General features: G+C 44.3%; 1 protein-coding gene across 2 annotated transcripts in view; it reads left to right on the top strand.

Annotated features, from left to right (window-relative positions):
- Nucleotides 1–294: 294 nt before the first annotated feature.
- Nucleotides 295–15,052, top strand: part of TMCC3 (transmembrane and coiled-coil domain family 3) — a 69,109-nt gene continuing 54,351 nt past the window's right edge. The window contains exon 1 of one of the 2 annotated variants that reach the window (XM_057742153.1): nt 295–587. In XM_057742153.1, the coding sequence (XP_057598136.1) occupies nt 510–587 (78 nt within the window). In that variant the 5' untranslated portion in view covers nt 295–509. Of the gene's footprint in view, nt 588–2,136; nt 2,159–15,052 lie in introns of those variants that run through there. The other variant, XM_057742161.1, reaches the window with a different exon arrangement.

Genomic DNA, 15,052 nt, shown 5'->3' on the forward strand with positions numbered 1-15,052 from the left:
CCTTACCCCGGGGCCAGGCACATAGTAGATGCCCCATGAGTGCATCGTGAATGAGGGACATGAAAGGAAGCATGTAAGGCAAGCCTCAACACCTTGCCCAAAATCCATCTTTTATCATGAACACACAGATGAAGTCAACAAGTGGTGGGGATGTCGCTCATCTCTTGAGGAAAAAGAGGGCAGTGTGGGCGGGGGTGGAATCGAGTTTCAGCAAGGGAGGGAGGCGGAGCAGCCGCACCTGGAGCGGGGTCTCGGGCAGGCGGGCGGGGCGCGGCGGAGGGGGAAGGGGGAGGAGACTCTCGCGTCCCTGCACCGCCTTCCCTCCGCCTCGCGGCTGCCGCGGCCGCGGTGGAGGCGCAGAGCGGCCGCGCGGGTGTCGGCCGCGGCTGTGGCAGCCCGCTCCGCCCCCCGGCCGCGTCTCTCCCGGGTGAGCCCGCGCCCGAGCACGGCCGGCAGCTCGCGGCGCGGCCGCACGGGGCCCCGGGAAAGTTCCCGGCGCGAGCGCCGAGATGCCGGGCAGCGACACGGCGCTCACCGTGGACCGGACCTACTCCGACCCGGGCCGGCACCACCGCTGCAAGAGCCGGGTGAGAGGCGCGGGCGGGGTGGCGGGGGGCACGCCCGGCCGAGGGGTGCGGCGGGGTGGGCTTGGGCGCCCGCGGGAACGACCTCGCCCTGCGCGTCTCGCCGCCTCCCTCCCTCCCTCCCTTCCTTCCCGGCGGCTCCGAGTCCCGGCTTCCCCGCTCTGCTTGAGCTGAAGGGGCTGGGAAGGGGGGCGTGGGAGCCCGGCCCGCGGTTCCGACACCCCAGGTCCTCCTCCCGGGCGGGGGCAGCGCAGAGCACCGCCTGCCGCCCTCCGCGGCTCCCCGGTCCCCGCGCGCCCGGGTCTCCCCGACGGCCGGCGCTCCGCCGCCCCCTGCGCCAGGGAGCGCCCGCCGTGCGGTGCCGGACGCGAGGGGATCCCGCCAGCCGCGGCGCCGCGTTCCCGGAGGACGGCCTCCCTCCGCTTCCTAAGCTCCGGTGCTGCTGCTGCCGCCGCGTCTCCCCAGCCGTCGGGGGGTGTCGGGCTCTGCGCTGGCGGCCGGAGCGCGGAGACGCGGCCGACCCGCGTCCCGGTTTCGTTCCCTGCGGCCGCTCCTCCAGGCTGTGCCCCAGTGAAAAGTCAGTCTGCTCGCTGCCTCTTCAGAGTTTCTAGCCGTGCAGAGCAGGCGCCCTCTCCATTGTTTGCAGTGTAATTTGCTGTTGCCGATTTTGGCTGTGGGCGAAAATAGCTTTTCAGAGTATGCAGCGGAGACGAGCCATGCAGTGCTTGAACCTGGAGGGAGGCCTCAGCCGGAGCGCTGGTCCCTCGGCGGAGAGGACGCCTCCGCCCCGCTCGGGGATACCTTGGCTCTCTCCTAGGGTGTTTAATCGTCCAGGCTCAACTCTTCGCTCTCCCCTTGGCTGATGGAAGTGCCATCTAGAACTGCACCTCCTCCACCCTGGCATTTGTTCGGGCGGGATACCTGGAGGTGTTCTTTGCTCTAACTGCTCACTTGTCCGATCTCAGCCTTTGAGTGCCAGCCTCCCTGCATAAAGTTCACGGTCGTGCTCGCATCGGTTAATCAATTGAACAGAATGATTTAAAGTTTTTCGGATTAAATATATTTAGTGGAAAAATGCTTACCTCCTGCATCCAGTTCGCTCTCCCCTTCCCCCCAAAGAATTCTGGGGTGTTTTGTTTTTGTTTTTTGCGCTTTCTATAAAAGTTCCATAACAGTTTGTAATGAAAATAACTAGAAACTCCGTTTGGAAGAAAACATTGATTAAAGATTGTTGGTTACCTACAGTTAGAAGTTTTTGGAGGGGTGGCTGCTGATTAAAACAGTGTTAACTGCGAAGAAAGGTGAAGATCTTTTTCTAATGGGTTTGTAATTGGGAGAGGTGGTCCATAATGTCGTAGTTGACAGAAGAAATTTCAGATTTGAAACAAGTGTGGCAGCTGGGTTTCTCTTGTCACAGCTGTGATAATCTTCACGTAAACAACAGCGTCGGTAATCTTTGAGGGATGGATGGCCCGTTTTGAGCCCATTTAAGCAATTTGGCAAAACTCACGGAACTTTCCAAAGCACACTCTTTTTACTGTAACTACTCAGATGGAAAGTGGCAAAGCAAACGCGTAAGTCAGCTGAAGTCTTTATCTCTGCTCCATCTGCCGTTGTTGCATTTCCACACCCATCTTTTCTGTTGAAGTACCGCAACCTTATGTGAAGGGGGTTTCTTATTTTGTTTAAAATTCTACTGACAGTGTTAAACTACTACATTGTTAGTGTGGAGATACCCGGTTTTTGTAGAGACCATGTATTAAAACTGAGTTAGACATTGCATATATACTGATTATTCTAAATTAGTTTATTGGGCAAATGAAATCTGGTGAGGACTGGAAGAAATTGGATCCAAGAAGGCTAAAGTTTCAGTGGACCAGAGATCACAAGTTCTGTAGCCCTGATGATGCAGAGATCCCTGTTTAAACTTCTTGACTGTCTGCTTTTAGGGTTTTTATTGTTGAGACAGTGGGGAATAGAAAGAGTGGCATTTTTGAAAATTCCTAAGAACTTTCCTCAAGTGGGGCTGATGTAATTTTGAAATGTCCTGAAGGCAGCAGTATATCTGCTGTAATGAAAGAAAGGCAGCAGCAATTTTCCTGTGCAGAAGGTATCCCATTAATGACTCTAATTCCTGTTTTGTGGAACGCATTTAGAGGTAGCTATAAAGATATATTTTCTTTACACTCAGAAAGTATATGATGCAAAGGGAAAATGTCAGGTGGCAGTAAGGTTTAATTTCTTGAAGTCACCTTCTCCCTTGGCAATAAAACCATCTAGTACAGGATTTAAAAAGAACTTTTTTGTGGGCTCATTTGGTAAATTAACTCCCCTAAAAACACTACAGTGAGAATTGGAGGTGCCTGTGAAGAGTTGATTAACTTTCAGAGATATGCATATTCCTCCCAGGCAAGGGCTAAGACTATGAGATCAAGTTCTTGGTTACTGAATGGTCGTTTTTTGAGTTCAAAATTGATACCTTGTTGAGATAACAGGGAAAATACACAACTCTCTTGCTGAGCTTGTTTAAGCCTTTGAGACTGGAATAGTAATGAGGCAGTGTACTATTTTAACAGTGCACAAGTCTATTTTTACAGCCAGGTGGATTAACCTAAATTTTTCCCCCCTCAGTGAAAATTTCATATAACTGATGAGTTCTGTGATTGTCTAAGCTGACAAGTCAGAATCATTCACATTTTTTAACTTCATCTGAGTAAAACTCAGAAATGGTACATGTTAAAACTCAATATACATTATATCCCTCTACTTTAAAAGAAAGAGCATACACAGTTAGAATCCTACTTTTTTCCCCATGCCCTAGATTGTTAAAGCCTATTATCTTATTTATTTTTAAAAAATATTTATTTATTTATTTAACTGCACCAGGTCTTAGTGGCATGCAGGATCTTTGTTGCGGCATGCGAACTCTTAGTTGCGGCATGTGGGATCTAGTTCCCTGACCAGGGATCGAACCCAGGCCCCCTGCATTGGGAGCACAGAATCTTAGACACTGGACCACCAGGGAAGTCCCCTATTATCTTCTTAAGAATATAGGTAGTCTGGGGACTTGCCTGGTGGTCCAGTGGTAAAGAATCTGCCTAAAAACCCATGCACCAACCACAACTATTGAGTTCACGTGCCTCAACTAGACAGTCTGTGTGTGCAGACTACAGAGCCCACGTGCCCCATGCCACAAGTAAAGAAAAGAACCCTCATGCAACAACTAGAGAGAAGCCTGCGTGCTGCAACAGAAGATCCCACATGCCTCAACGAAGGTCTTGTGTGCTGTACTAAGACCCCACGCAGCCAAAAAAAAGAAAACTATATGAGTATATATATATAGGCAGTTTGCTTTCTATACAGTAACTGGTTTTTATTAATTAATTATGTCTGAATCAAATTTTTGTTAATTAGTCCTAATTTTAAATGCCCTAAAATGCCACCTTCAGCCACATGGGTATAGTGGTGAATAGCTGTGGCTCTGGGAGCACAAGACTTGGATCGTATCGCAGCTCTTCACACTTCGCATCTGGGTGACTGCTGGGGCAGGGTCTAACCTTTCGGAACCTCCAGTTCCCCATCTAAAAAAGATGACAGTAGTCCCTACATTTGGGAGTGATTATGAGTCTTCAGTTAGAGAATCTGTAAAAACAATGGTTGTGTGTACTCAAGGATTAGCTGTTTTTCTCCATATATGTGAGGTGGATAATTTTTTTCTTTCTTGTTCTCTTGGTACCACTCATCAGAACTGCTGGTTGTCCAGAGTGCCTGCCCGCCCCCCATCTCTAGTCTGCCAGCCATGCCCCTGGATCTTTGATGTTCCTCTGGAATCGGTTCCTTCCTCCCGTGTTCCCCAGTCATCCCAGCTTAGTTTAGCCACTTAAGGCTTCAGGAAGAGATAACTGGTGCATTAACTTCCTCATTGCTCTCTGGTTTCATCCACTTCTCTTCCATCCTGCCTGTGAGGCCCAGACTGTTCGCTTTTATTTGGTTAGCCCGCGGAAGACATCCTGTGCTAGGGCTGCTTCCTAACCATGCGACCTCGCACCGTATAGTCATCCTAAGTCTCCGTTTTCTCTTCCACACCATAGAGGTATTGTGAGTAATAAATGAGTAATGCCTATAAAATGTCCGGTCCACAGTAAGAACTCAGCAGATGGTAACCAGTGTTTCTTATTACTATATAAGATGTATTCATTAGCTAGAAAATGGAAAGATGGCTAATTTTGTGAATAATATAGACTTTTCTGGCATTTTTAGCATTTGGTACTTCCCTCCACTGCACGTTCCTCATCAACTGATTGTTTACATGTTTATGAACTATAGACACTGGCACTTTGCGAGCAAGGGGCTTCATTCAGCAAATATTTGTGAGCACCTTCGCTGTGCTAGCTGTTGTTCTAGGCATCAGGAATATAAGGACGAATGAAACATCTGGCCTCTCTGGAAACTTAATATCTGGTGAGTGTATCTTATTTATGCTTGTGGCTCCAGGAAGTACTCTTCTCTTTTACAGGAGGAAGTCATGCTAGTAAATACAAGTCTCTAGCCTATGAAGTAAAACCTTTATCGGGCATGGTTGCCATCTGTAGTACATCTTTAAACGTGCTGAGGTTTGGAAATAGATCCAGAATTGCACGATGAGTAATGGCCAGAGGCATTCAAGGAGAAGAGGATGTCAGGGTGCTTCTCACCATGGAAATGGTTGGGCAGTGATGTAATAAGTTGATCGCATGCTTACTTCCTGGGCAGGAATCAGAGTGAGTGGACACAGACTTCTGTTGTAGGTGACCTGAGGAAGTGGTAAACTGAGTAAGTGGTTTGTGAGTACACTTTTCATCAGTGATTTGTTTTATTCTAAAGAGTTAATTAAAGGGACGGTGAATAGATGAATGTCTGAGTCGCAGTTTTCTTAAATATAGCATGAATGAATTGATGTGTGTGTTTGGTTTTTTTTTAAGTTATTTATTTATTGGCTGTGTTGGGCCTTCATTGCTGTGCATGGGCTTTCTCTAGTTGCGGCGAGCAGGTGCGTGGGCTCCTCATTGCTGTGGCTTCTCTTGTTGTGGAGCACGGGCTCTAGGAGCGTGGGCTTCAGTAGTTGCTGCACATGGGCTCAATAGTTGTAGCTCACGGACTCTAAAGCGCAGGCTCAATAGTTGTGGCACAAAGGCTTAGTTGTTCCGAGGCATGTGGGATCTTCCTGGAGCAGGAATTGAACCCGTTTCCCCTGCATTGGCAGGCAGATTCTTAACCACTGAGCCGCCTAGGAAGCCCTGGTGTGTGTTTTTTGAGTGATGCCTTGCTGCAGGGTCACTGGTTCTCCCTTTAGAGGGGAACAAATTGCCAGTCTCCACCAGCATGCCTGCCTGTCGTATGCACCGTAGAACACTAAGACAGCTGCTGCCAAGTTGGATTGCAGGACATGTTTGGTTCAGACCCACTGCCTGAATTTCCAGGGCTGCTGTTAAGGTCAGAAATCAGCCTCGTCCTTCTAGGTGGAAATTGCCCAGGTGTTGACTAAGGAGAACTGTAGCTTTCAGCTTTGCTGTTTCTTAATTGTGTTTTCATGTTTTTAGTGGAGAGGGGATTGGTGAGAGAGAAGAGAACCAAGAATCACTGTGCTATGAATCAGAATGAGGACTTTACATTCCTCAGAAAAGGAGCGTCGGGCTGTATGATCTGTGTGTAATCCAGCTGCTTCCACTGACCGGGGGGAGAGGGATGCTGCTTGAAGGAAGATGTACTGTGTGTGTGGATTACTCCTCTGTAAGAAGGCAAAAAGAAGAATGCAGCAACAGTGGTAATAGCCAATATGTACCAGTTCTTTACTGTACACCAGGCACAGTATGAAGCACTTCAGATGCACTACCTCCTTAATCCTCACGATATCCTATTTATAGTTCTATTTTACAGTTGAAGGAGTTAAGGCCCAGGTGGGTTAAGCAATTTGTCCAAGGCCCTGTGGCTTTTAGGAAATGATGGAGCTAGGGTTTGATAAACCCAGATCTAATTCCAGAGCTTGCATGTTAACCACTTCCCAATCTTGTGCCTTTGAGCTGAATACTGGAGAGCAGTTCAATCTTAATAAACCTGCTGAGTGCTTGGGGGAAGATTGCTCAACTTCTGCAGCGTGCCTAGCCAAGCTGTGCACTCAGGGTTTTTAGTGCTTTGCAGATAGTCATGTGTGTCCAGTAAGCATTTGGTGAGTGAGTGATTTAGAGTGATCATTTATGAATTTTTTATAATGCCTAGGATGTAAGAATTTTGTAAGTAGTTGGGGACATCTTCAAGGCTGTTAAATAAGCTTATGATTTAAAGACATTGGTGAAGAATCTTCTTCTACCTGGTACTTGGTCTCTGGTGGATGAGCATTTGAAGGGCATAACGAGGGTGGTTCTTTCCTGTGACAGTTGAGTCACATTCTGGCCTCGCAGAATTTCTCAGTAGGACTCAAGCTTCACTGGGCTGAAGGCATATGCTTTTCATACTTAAGGTAGAGGGTTGGAAACTTAGACTCAAAGATTTCACCATGTTAGAACTTGGAGAGAATTGAGACGTTAATTCCAGACCATTTCACTTGCAGAAGTAGAAAAGTGACATCCAGCCAGACTGTAACCAGTGAAATTACGTAACTAATACAGACTGATTAGGATTAACCATTATACCAGCTTCTGTCTTAGAAGAGAATTTTTTTTTTTTTAATTTATTTTTTGGCTGTGTTGGATCTTCGTTGCTGTGTGTGGGCTTTCTCTAGTTGTGGTGAGCAGGGGCTACTCTTCTTTGCAGTGTGTGGACTTCTCAGTGTGGTGGCTTCTTTCGTGGATCACGGGTTCTAGGCACGTGGGCTTCAGTAGTTGTGGCACACAGGCTCAGTAGTTGTGGCTCACAGGCTCTAGAGTGCAGGCTCAGTAGTTGTGGCGCATGGCCTTACTTGTTCTGCGGCATGTGGGGACTTCCCAGACCAGGGATCAAACCCATGTCCCCTGCATTGGTAGGCAGATTCTTAACCTCTGCACCACCAGGGAAGTCCAGAAGAGAATTTCTTAAAACTGCTTCAGACATTTTTTAATACCAAGTTAATTGTTAGTTATGTGCGATAAACATCTCAGAAATTTTTAGTAGAGAATTAATTGATGAACAGTTTTAAAATATTTTGATTTTTAGGTGGAAAAAACCCGAATTTGAATGATTTAGTGTTAGGCCATTATCCTTCTGAATTTATTTCCAGATTTTTGGAGGGGTTAGAGTGAAGAGAAGGGGTAACAATTCATACATCAAACTACTTAGCTGCACTGGATCTCCTGCCACTCTTTAAAAATTATCTTTTCTGAGGTTCCTTTTATTGTCTTTTTTTTTCCAAATTAAAGTTTTGAGAAGTGAGTTCATCTTTGTCTTGACCTTCTACCTGTTGGCAAAGGGTATTGGGAAAAAACCATATACCAGATGCAAAAGTCTTGGAATATATCATACACTGACTTAACTGAAAATTCAACCCCAGTCTTCTGTTACCTCTGAAGCCCTCCGTTCCTGTGAGTCTCTTTTGAGAGGATCTTCCAGCAGTGAATGTCTTTGGGGTATACAACTTCTCTATCACACAGCCCCTGAATACAAACCAAAAACATCATCTGGTTCTTAGCGGAAGAAACAGTCCTGTGCTGCAGCCCTGGGGGAAGAAAGAGATGGGGGTCCGTTGGCCTTTTCAGAGATGGCACGTCCGGTGCCCACCCCCAGGGTCGTGCCTCCCAGAGTGAAAGTGTGTGTGGTTCCTGCTTCACATGCTGACTTGAGAGCCCAGCCCAGGTGTGGCTTTACCACATAGCATGAGACGTTTCTACCCAGGTGTTCCACAGACACCTCGGAGTCTATGTGTCAAACTTAGTGCGTCCTCTCAGATCCTCTCCAGGGTCCTGATGAATACTTTTCCCATACAGCCAGCCCCCAAACTTGATGCCTGGGAATCCCCCTCAGTCCGCCCCCTCGCCCACCACGCCCAGGGGTTTACTTGCTAAATGTCCTCAACCACCTTTTGCTGTTTTTCCCTAACATGACTTTCTCAGTTCACGTCTAGATTTGAGGACTGGAGTGAAGGGTTCAGAGTTTGGACTTTGGCGTCAGACTGCACCGTCAGCTCCTCCACCTGCCAGTTGTGTGAACTACCGCAAGAAGCGGGGCTGGGAAACCCATCACAGGGTTTGTTCTGACATTGAGTCATTCTTTGTCTACCCCAGAATTCCCCAGACTTCACTCATTCCCACGCCTCCTACGCAGAGCTTCCGGCCACCGGGACCCTTATTTACTTAATATTTCTAAATCAGTTCACCCCTTAAAATTTTATTTTTAAAGTATCCATGTTACTGCTCTAGCTGAGTATCGTCTGGGCCACTGGGGCCTGCAGCACCAGATGAGAAAGATGATTAACAAACGTGGGGGCTTTGTTAGGGAGCGGTTGGAGCAGAGCAGAGCCTTTCTCCTGGGCCGAGGCAGCTGTGTTGCATTCAGGGCGGTTTTCAAGGGACTGACTCGCTCCCTGTGATTCTGTGTGTTTAATGCTTTCATTTTTGTCCACCTAAAATGATTCAGAATCATTGAGGAAAACACTGGGCTTCGTGTATCGTCTCTCCTCCTCCTCTTATGAGACAGTTCTCTTAGCCCATTGGCCTAGAAAATGCTTAGAAAATTTTTTTTTCCTTCTCATGGATTGTGAAAATTTGAATAATTGAATGTTTTGGGACGAACGAAAGTGCACCCTGGTGAGTTGAAGGCAGTCTTGTCTGGGCAGGAACCCTTGGGAGAGGCTGGGAAAATGAGAGATGCGTCCCAGGCTGTGTTTCTAGTCTTCTGATAACCCGCGAGGAACCGAGGAGAGGGCAGGCCTGAGGCTAAAGAGTGGAACATCCAGAAGATAGAGATTCTTTGGGAATTTCAGGCAAGGACAGAAAGTGGGTGGAGAAGAAATTTAAGCTCTGTGTTTTCCTGAAGTAAAGTTGAATCTAATTAAGCTGTATCCGTAGGCTTGTTGTAATGTAAGGAAATTAAATGATGCCTTGAGCTGAAGCCTTTCTCAGCAATTTTGATGTAAGCGCTTGTCCAAAAATAAAGTCTGCCCTTAGTGAAAGCTATGCTTCAACACCTCAATACATTTACTCCTGTGTGTGCAACTGTGTGTTGGGCCCGAAAGTCCCTCTTTTTCTCTTTGTAAAGATGTTGTGGTAATCCAGAAGGCTTGGAACTGACTTGGGATAGTCAGTGGTGTACTATTTTAATCTCACTAATTGGAACAGGTGGCCTTGATTTGAGACTGAATCACTAGTTGGCATAGATTTTAATTTTATCTGAAAATATGAGGCCCATTCAGTAAGAGCTGTTCAGGCTCTGCGTTGGCATCAGGCAAAGTGCTTGAAATCTTCAACCATTAAAAGCACAGAAGATAGAGAGGAGGGTTGAAGAAGCGCCGTTGACTAGTTTGCTGCTTTGACTCCATTCTTAAATACTGGGTGAAGAGCTAGTAATGGAACGTGCTTAAGGGAAGCATGTCTAGATGCTTGAGACGTCTACTTGTAAATATTTCTCAAAGTGAAGAAAATGTCTTATGTATATCCTTTGAATCCACCCCACAAGATGGCATGTTTCAAGAGGACTTCATGTTGTCCTCGTGGTTCTGTAGGTCTTAGTACATCGATAGGCGTGAGGTGAAGGGGTGTGCCTGGGTGACTCAGCTTACCACAAGTGCTCAAGTTGAGATACCTGAAGACACCTCTCGTGAAATCACCCATGGCCTCCAGATCCTGAACTTCTCCAGCTGGACTGCTGCTTTGTTTTTAGAGTAATTGTATGCTTTGCATAGTGTCTTGTCAATATCTTGCTTTAAATCCTTCAGCAGGACAGAATCGCAGCTTCTGACCCTGACACCGGAGGCTCTTCACCTGCCCTTTGTCTTTCACCCCTTCTCTGCCCTTGAGCTCTGGTCACCCTTCTTTGTGAGCTCCCATGCCTCCTGTTTCTGCCTGTGGATCTGCCTGTGGGCACTTGCTCCATCCTCTCACATGGGATGGTTATGTTCTTTTTTATCCGGACATGGATCCTGGTACATAGTTGGGGCTTGTAAATAGACCAGATGAGTGGATGTGGGTATGGCCTACGGGACTTGAGAAGCTGGAAAATGTATTCTACTCTTGATCCACATCAATGCGGATTAATCCACCTTGTTACAGTTGCTGTGCAGGATTCCAGTGTATGGGTATTCCATAATTTATTTAACCATTTCCTTGTTAAAGGATACTTGTATTGCTTCGTCTTTGATTATTATAGGCACCTCATTGGCTGGCCTTGGGCATGCTTCTTTTCGCACATGTGAAGAATGTGTTAATAGGCTAAATTCTTAAGCATGGGGTTGCTCATCAAAGGGTGTGTGCATTTTAAATTATGATATTGTGAAATTGAACACTGTACCTGAGTCAAACACTAGGGTGAAGCAGAGAGTGAAACTGTTATGGTTCATGTAACCATCAATGCGTGAACAGGCCTCAGCTCACATCTTTCTGACACACAGTGTATTATCATGTTTTTTGATCTTTGCCAATTTGGTAGGTGAAAACTCGTACCTCATTTTAATTTATATTTTTCCTGATACAAATGAGGTTGATTGTATTTTTAAATTTTTATTTTGAAGTAATTACAGACCCACAGGAAGTTGCCAAAAAAATAATACAGAGGTGTCCATGTGCCCCTCTGCCCCACCCAGATTCTCCCAATGGTTACATCTTATGTAATTATAGTACAATGTGTTAATCATATTTTTGCACACTTAAAAACATTTGTCTTTATTTTGAACTACCTGTTTATATATTCTGGCCATTTATCTATTGGGTTATTCACCTCTGAGATTGATTTGTATAAGTTTTTTACTTATTAGTTTGTTTTGCACATACATTTTTTCCAGTTTGTCATTTCTTACTAGTAATTTTCTGTTGTCATGTAACAAATTACTACAAATCTAGCAACTCAAAACAAACCCATTTATCATCTCACAGTTTCCAGGGGCCAGGAGTCCAGGCCCAGCTTACCTGCATCCTCTGCTCAGTTTCATCAACCTAAAATCAAGGTGTCAGCCAGGACTACAGTCTCATCTGTACTTTTCCAAGCTCACTGGTTGTTTATTGAGTTAAGTTTCTTCAGCTGTAGGACTGAGGCCCTCAGACCCCAGAGGCTGCCTATTATTCCCTGCCATGTGGCCCTGTCCACAGCATGGTAGTTTCTTTCTTCAAGGCCAGCAGGAGAGCATCTCTGTTGCATTACCTCTAGACAGAGGCTCTTTTAGAGGGCTCACCAGATAGGCCAGACACATTCAGTTATTCCACCTTTTGATGAACTAAAGTTAACTGATTAGGGACCTTAATTACATCTGCAAAATTCTTTTACCCTTGCCTTATAATGTAGCCTAATCATGGGAGTAAAATCCTGTCATATTCACACGTCTTTCTCATGTAGAAGGAGAGGTTATCATACAGGGTGTATTCACAAGTGGATATGAATTTGGGGGGCTGTCTTAGAGTTCTGCCTTCCACACTGACTTAATGATATGTTGTGTGTGTGTAGAACTAGTGTATAGCAAACACTGAATAGCTATTAACCAGACTTGGCCATGAAGAAATTTAAAAATTTTAGGGCTTATAGGTTTGTGTCATTCTTAGAATGGCCTTTCAGATTTTAAGATTCTTTAAAAAGCCAAAACACCATGTTTTTTTAATACACTTTATGATTTTTGTTTTTATATATTTTAATCTTTGATCCAGTTAAAATCTGATTCTCTTTAAGATGTCTACACATAAATGACAGTTATCCCTGCACCATTTTGTGCATAGTTATTTCTGTTTAAAAGTACACTGCTGTCCATATGTATAGTTTCTTTTTTTTTTTTTAGAATTTTATCTTTATTTTTTTGGCTGTGTTGAATCTTCATTGCTGTGCGTGGGCTTTCTCTAGTTGTGGTGAGCGGGGGCTACTCTTCACTGATGTGTGCGGGCTTCTCATTGCGGTGGCTTCTCTTGTTGCGGAGCACAGGCTCTAGGTGTGTGGGCTTCAGTAGTTGTGGCTCATGGACTCTAGAGCACAGGCTCAGTGGTTGTGGGATCCTCCCAGACCAGGAATCAAACCCGTGTTCCCTGCATTGACAGGTGGATTCCCAACCACTGTGTCACCAGGGAAGTCCCTATAGTTTCATTTTTATAAATTTCTTTCTCTGGTTTTAAAAGTATTGAATCAAAGGTTATGATTTTGGTTCATTTATTCTGGATTGATGTTCCCCCTGGCCCCACCCCAGGATTATCTGAAATGAGCATTTTGAGAACGCTAGCTCATGCATTCAGAAACTTTCAACAGGCATGATTCCCGCATCACTTACAGTAAGGAATGACCAAAGGCGTAAAGGAGAAGAGAATGGTAAAGTTTGTCATGTTTTAAAAAAAATTCGCTTTCAGTTTTTTTGATGAAATGTTACCTCTCAACAAGTCCTATTTAATGTAGAATCTTGTCCTTCCACATGTTTGCAAAAGCTATTCCGGTGTAAAGAATATGTATTGTTGCGTCCTAAACCCTCTGTGCTGCTTTAATCATTGTGGTTCACCAAGTTAGCTCCGGAGATGAAAGAGCAGGAATGACTTTCACCAGACTACTTTCAAGCTTGAGTCCTCTCACTTAGTAAACATACGTAGCACCCTTATGCTGTCCTCAATTCGAGGAATTTAAGTTGGTTTATGACTCATGTTAAGATAAATAAAACAAGATTTCATGTTTGTAGGTAATAAGCTGTTGCTTTATTTGGCTTAATTATCCTTATTTGTTACTCCTGTGGCTTGCTAAATATCACTAGATATTTATGGGTTGTTCTATGCACCTAAGTGAATTATTGAGAGGTTCACATGGCTTATAAGCCCTGTGTCTGACACAGAGAGGGGTTGAAACTGTTGGTTGTGCCCAGAAATTAACACTTCACATTTCATAAGCGGACCCAAGAGCGTATTAGTGGTGGAGTGAGTATGCTTTTATTACATGTGTTTTCATTTGGGAAAGGCACTGTGCTTGTCAGAACCTCCTGACTTAAGCAAATTATCAAGTAATATTTGTTGTACAAAGCCAACCAAAATTTACCTCATGTGCTGAACAATTTAGAGGTACTCACTGAATTGGCATCTTTTGGTTATATGGGCACCAAAATTAAAGTGAGAGTCTTCTTTCATTCAGGGGGCTTATTTATGTCCTGTTACCAACCGGGGGAGCCATGAGGGCTCTAATTTATACCAAATCATTTTCTGTTTCTAGTATCCAGAAATGTTCCTACTGTTTGAATAGGTGGGAACATATTAAATTCTGTTGGGAAATTTGACTAGCACTAGGGCCATTTAAAGTGCTCTAATAGGAAGAAAGTTTTTTTTTGAGTACTCAGGGCTCAAATTAAGCTCTTATTTTTAAAGAAAGAGTTAAAAGGAGAACTCTTAAGCCTTGTGCTGTTTAAGGATGGTTTTGTGAACTGAGCCTAGCATTCCAACAGACGTTTTTTGAAACTGTTCTTTGGGCAACAATAAGAGATGAATGAAATAATCTTGTATTTGTGTGGCTTCCTTTAAATTAATGTTGATGCCTTCTCAGCCTTCATTTTTGAAATAACTGGTTGCAAATTTGGGAAGATTTTAATGGTGACAGATTTGCTAAATAAGGATAATACATATACCGTAGAAAGACAGAGATGCTAAATCTGTATACAAAGATTAATTTAAGTTTTCTGATACTTTGGACATTTCATAAATCACAGTTACTTTGTTAGTAAATAATTCTTTAAATTAATTGCTCCGTAGTTTATTTACACAATAGTCTAAAATGAGCCTGGATGTTTTTCTAGGGCAGCTAGCTTATTAAACTCTCAGTGGATTTTAATTTTCTTAAGTTTACACTTGCTTTTGTCATTGAATTTAATTTAAGATGGAAGTTAATGTCTGATGGAAGTAAATGCAGTGACATCAAATTCCAAAATTATAAGGTAATGAAATGGCCCATCAGAAACAGAAACTTACACCATATTGTAAAAGTGAACCAGATTCACAGAGGGGAGAATATTCTGAGCGTGAGGAAAACCCATATCAAATCATTAACCATATAGTTCTGGTTAAATAGTAGACAAATTTATTTTTAACTACTAAATGCCTCAGATATGGAAAAGATGTTTTTTTAAATGTGTAACTCATAGACCTACCTCCTAGGTTTAACAGATGTTAACATTTTGCCATGTTTGCTCCAGATTTCTGTCGCTTGTTTTTAAGAAATAAGTGGTCCCATATACAGTATCTGGACGTCTTCTCCCTTCCTACTTCCTCAGAGGTCTCCGTAACCTGAATTTGTTGTGTTTCATCCCTTTGTATGTTTTTATACATTGGAAGAATCCATAAGCAATTTATAGTATTGTTTTTTATATT

This window comes from Hippopotamus amphibius, chromosome 7 (assembly GCF_030028045.1).
Source record: "Hippopotamus amphibius kiboko isolate mHipAmp2 chromosome 7, mHipAmp2.hap2, whole genome shotgun sequence".
NCBI lineage: Eukaryota > Metazoa > Chordata > Mammalia > Artiodactyla > Hippopotamidae > Hippopotamus > Hippopotamus amphibius.